Source organism: Myodes glareolus, chromosome 2 (assembly GCF_982192425.1).
Source record: "Myodes glareolus chromosome 2, mMyoGla1.1, whole genome shotgun sequence".
In the NCBI taxonomy this organism is placed as follows: Eukaryota; Metazoa; Chordata; class Mammalia; order Rodentia; family Cricetidae; genus Myodes; species Myodes glareolus.
Genome location: NC_142027.1, coordinates 139,965,819 through 139,969,797, shown reverse-complemented (window position 1 = coordinate 139,969,797; position 3,979 = coordinate 139,965,819). Strand labels below are relative to the sequence as shown.

Here is a 3,979-nt window from a genome sequence, read left to right as displayed (position 1 = left end):
TTAGTTTTCACCTATTGCAGGAGGAGACTTCTCTTATGACAAGTAAGTGAGGCACAGATCTATAGTTACATCAGAATATCATTTGGAGTCATTTTTATTGATATATTCCTTCAGCAGAGCAAAAGTGTTGGTTTCCCTTGTTCAGCACATGATTTGGCAGTCATGTTGGTGACCCTTCATCATTGTCCTTTCTTTGGTTCTTACTACTCTTTCCGTTGACTAATCATTACATAGACTGAGCAATTTGTGTTTATTTAGGAACATATATGTGCAAGTATGTGTGTATGTATATATGAATGTATGTATGTAACAACAATTAATAACAAAAAAGGTCATGAATTTGAAAGAGAGAAGGGAGATTATATGGGAGGGTTTGAAGTGATAAAAGGAAAGGAGGAAACGGTGTAGTTATAATCTCAAATAATAAAATGAGTAATCTTTAAAAATGCAAACAAAAATGAAAAATAAAATTAAGCAAAAAAAATCAAACAATAGTGATTTTGACCCAGGCATATACTTGTCCCTTTTATTTAGTTCATAAAGTCATAGGTTTCTGTATCATTTTTCCTCATTCTTAGTGTTTGTTTATCCCTCCCCAGCACTCCTACTTTCCCTCATCCCTGCTCCAATTCCCATTTAAACATTTCAATTCCTAGTATGTGCACCCATGCTTTCACATAATATGTGTTTTGTGTTTCCTCCTCCCCAAGCCCCTTCCTTTTTCACAGCTTATCTGATTCCTCTCTTGCTTTCAGGGCCTTAAAGGAGTTTTAACGGAAATATGAAAATTTAATGCTAGGATCCACATGGAAAATAGAACATATCAAATTTGTCATTCTGGACCTGGGTTACCTACCTCAGTCTAGATTCATCCATTCATATGAAAATTGTTTAGTTTCAGTTTTTCATCATGGAATAAAATTCAAATATATACATATATATATATATATATATATATATCCACATTTCATTACCCATTCACCAATCAATAAACACTGGAGAATTCCATTTCTTATCTAGGAGTGAATAGAGCAGCAACTAACACAAATGTACAGATATTTCTGTTGTAGGTTTGAGTCCTTTAAGTAAATGTCCAGGAGTTTATATTGTTCTATTTTTATCTTTTTTTACAAACCCTAAATTATTTCTATAGTGCCTATAATAGTTTACCATTTCACCGAGTTGAATAAGGGATCCCTTTTCCCTGGATCCTGGTCAACATTAGTTGTCATTTATCTCATAGAAATTGAGAGTAGAGTAAAGGTCACTGCAGGTTAGAAAGGGTGAGTAAGAGGAGGAAGAGAGAGATCTGGGTTAAAAATAATTTCAAAATATGTTTCAATAGGAGAAATACATTCTAAACAGACTAAGGTGATCACAGTTCATAATAACTTATTTTATATATTACAAAAAAACAGAACAGAATTCTAAGCACCAAAAAATGAGAAAATGCCATAGAAATCCTTATCATCCTGATATGATCATACATATTATATAATATGTTATTAAATTGCATCTATTGCATTAATATATAAATTATTCATGCTCTAATTCTGATGCAGAGTATAATTGACTATGTCAATTTAAATTACTTAGGGAAAATAAACCTACATAAAATATCAGTAGATATTCCTATATAAATACAGAAAATCACTGGACTTCTTTAACCAATGTTTGACCTTATTTGACCCAGGAGATTCTTAACAACCTTCTTGACTTCCTCATTATGAGAATAAAGATTAAAGGATTCAACAGAGTTGTCACTAGTGTGAAAAACACACTCACAACTTTGTCAATGGGAAAGGAGGTCATTGGCCTTGCAAACAAATATGAGCAAAGTATAAAGAATAAGACAATGACAGAGACATGATGAACACAGGTAAAGAGGGTTTTTGCAATGCCCTTCAGAACTGTAATTACTCAAAATATAAACAAGGAATGAAGGATGACCACAGAAGGAGCAGTAAGCATACAGAAAGTGAGTAAACACAGTGACCCACTATAGGCAGCAATCAGTGGCCCAGGAGAGTGTCAGGGCAGGCCAGTTCCAGAAGTGACATAAAATCACACATAAAGTGATCAATAATATTTGGGCCAAAGAATAGTAATTGAGCCAGGAATAAAATCTGTGTTTGTCCACGGATGAATCCCAAGATTACAGCAGTGAAACTGGATGATGTGATATAAGGGAAATAGCCAAGCACAGAAAGCCAAATGTTGGAAGTTCTCACTCAAATGCAAAAGCCATGAAGTTTTATCCCACTAGATTTGAGAGTAGAACAGTGCTCATAGATACTAGGAGAACAGAAAACAGAGTAATATTGTGAAGTTGAATAATAGGAACCAAAATACATGTGTATCAGTGGAGCACATACTAAACACTGGGAAGAACATGGTTCACAACAATTTATTATATGTTTTATAAAGAACTAGAAAAGAGTTTAAAGGTTTACAACACAAAGAAGCCATGGTCATTTAATGGGATAAAAATGTTTTTCACCATAATTTTCACATATATATTATCTACATAGATTGTCACACTGAACTCCATTCAGAGATATACTTACTACTCAATGAAAATTTGGTGGAGATAGAATATAATTAACTGTCATCATTTTACTTGTTTAAGAAGGAGAACGAGTGTCAATAAAACAACTCTAGTTATTTTTAAACACATAAATCCCCAGGTTTATGCATCGCTAGCTTTGCACATTTGACCCAGCAGCTTCTTCATAACCTTTTTGACCTCCTCATTTCTGAGGGTATAGATTAAAGGGTTCAGCATAGGTGTCACCAGGGTACAAAATACAGTCACAGCTTTGTCAGTGGGGAAGGAAGTCATAGGCCTCAGGTACAGGTATGAGCAAGGTACAAAGAATAAGACAACGACAGTTACATGAGAAGCACAGGTAGACAGGGCCTTGCGATGACTTTCTGAACTGTGATTCCTCAGGGAGTGAAGGATGGCTATATAGGAAGCAACCAACATAGAGAAAATGAGCAAACAGAGTGACCCACTGTTGGCAGCAATCAGAGGCCCAAGAGTGTGAGTGTCAGTGCAGGCCAACTCGAGGAGTGGTATTAAATCACACATAAAGTGGTCGATGATATTTGGGCCACAGAATGGTAATTGGGCCATAAATAAAATCTGTATTCCTCCATGGATGAATCCCAGGATTACAGCAGCCCTCACCAGGAATATACACACAGGTCGGCTCATGATAGTTACGTAATGTAAGGGCTTGCAGATGGCTACATAGCGATCATAGGCCATGGAAATCAGCAAGATGATTTCAGCTGCAGCGAAAAAATGCTCAGCAAAAAGCTGTGTCATGCAGCCATTGAAGGATATGCTGCTCCTCTCAGAGATCAAGTCATAGATCATTTTGGGTGCTATGGAAGAAGAGTAGAAACCATCTATGATGGACAAGTAGGACAGAAAAAAGTACATGGGAGTAGCCAGGGCCGGGCTGGTGAAGATGGTGACTGAGATGAGTGTGTTACCTGCCAGTGTGATCAAATAGATTACTAAGCACACAATAAATAAGAGTTTCTTCAGATCTGGATCTTGAGTCAAGCCCAGGAGGATGAATTCTGTGACATTGTTCATCCTTTCATTGGTTTAGTGCAGGCTGAAGCCATATGGTCATCTGAAAAAAAGATACAAAGTCCCATTAATGTTATAAAACTAAACTGAAATACTTTGTTATCTCATTGTTGTAACTGCTGAAATAGAAAAGCTACATTTACTTTTACACTTAATATCACTTTGCAGGAATTTTGAAGATGGGAAGTAGGTTAGCTTACTACTAATACTTTATCATAACACCACAAACAAAACAAAATCTTATGCTTGTTGGCTGAAAGTTAGGTGTCAACCTAAAATAAAAAAACCTAGGAATAATCTCAAACTTGACTTTCTTCATTGTTTTTTTTCTTGTGGGAAAATATGAATCTCAACTTATTTGAAACTACATTT

At 35.6% G+C, this 3,979-nt stretch overlaps 1 protein-coding gene and 1 pseudogene across 1 annotated transcript; both read right to left on the bottom strand.

Moving 5' to 3' along the window:
- Positions 1 to 1,663: 1,663 nt before the first annotated feature.
- Positions 1,664 to 2,503, bottom strand: LOC148123191 (olfactory receptor 4C45-like; annotated as a pseudogene).
- LOC125393274 (olfactory receptor 4C45-like) lies at positions 2,403 to 3,633 on the bottom strand. The gene has a single exon (XM_048423640.3). The coding sequence runs from the start codon at positions 3,608 to 3,610 to the stop codon at positions 2,690 to 2,692; it is 921 nt and encodes a 306-aa protein (XP_048279597.3). The 5' UTR covers positions 3,611 to 3,633; the 3' UTR covers positions 2,403 to 2,689.
- Positions 3,634 to 3,979: the final 346 nt, after the last annotated feature.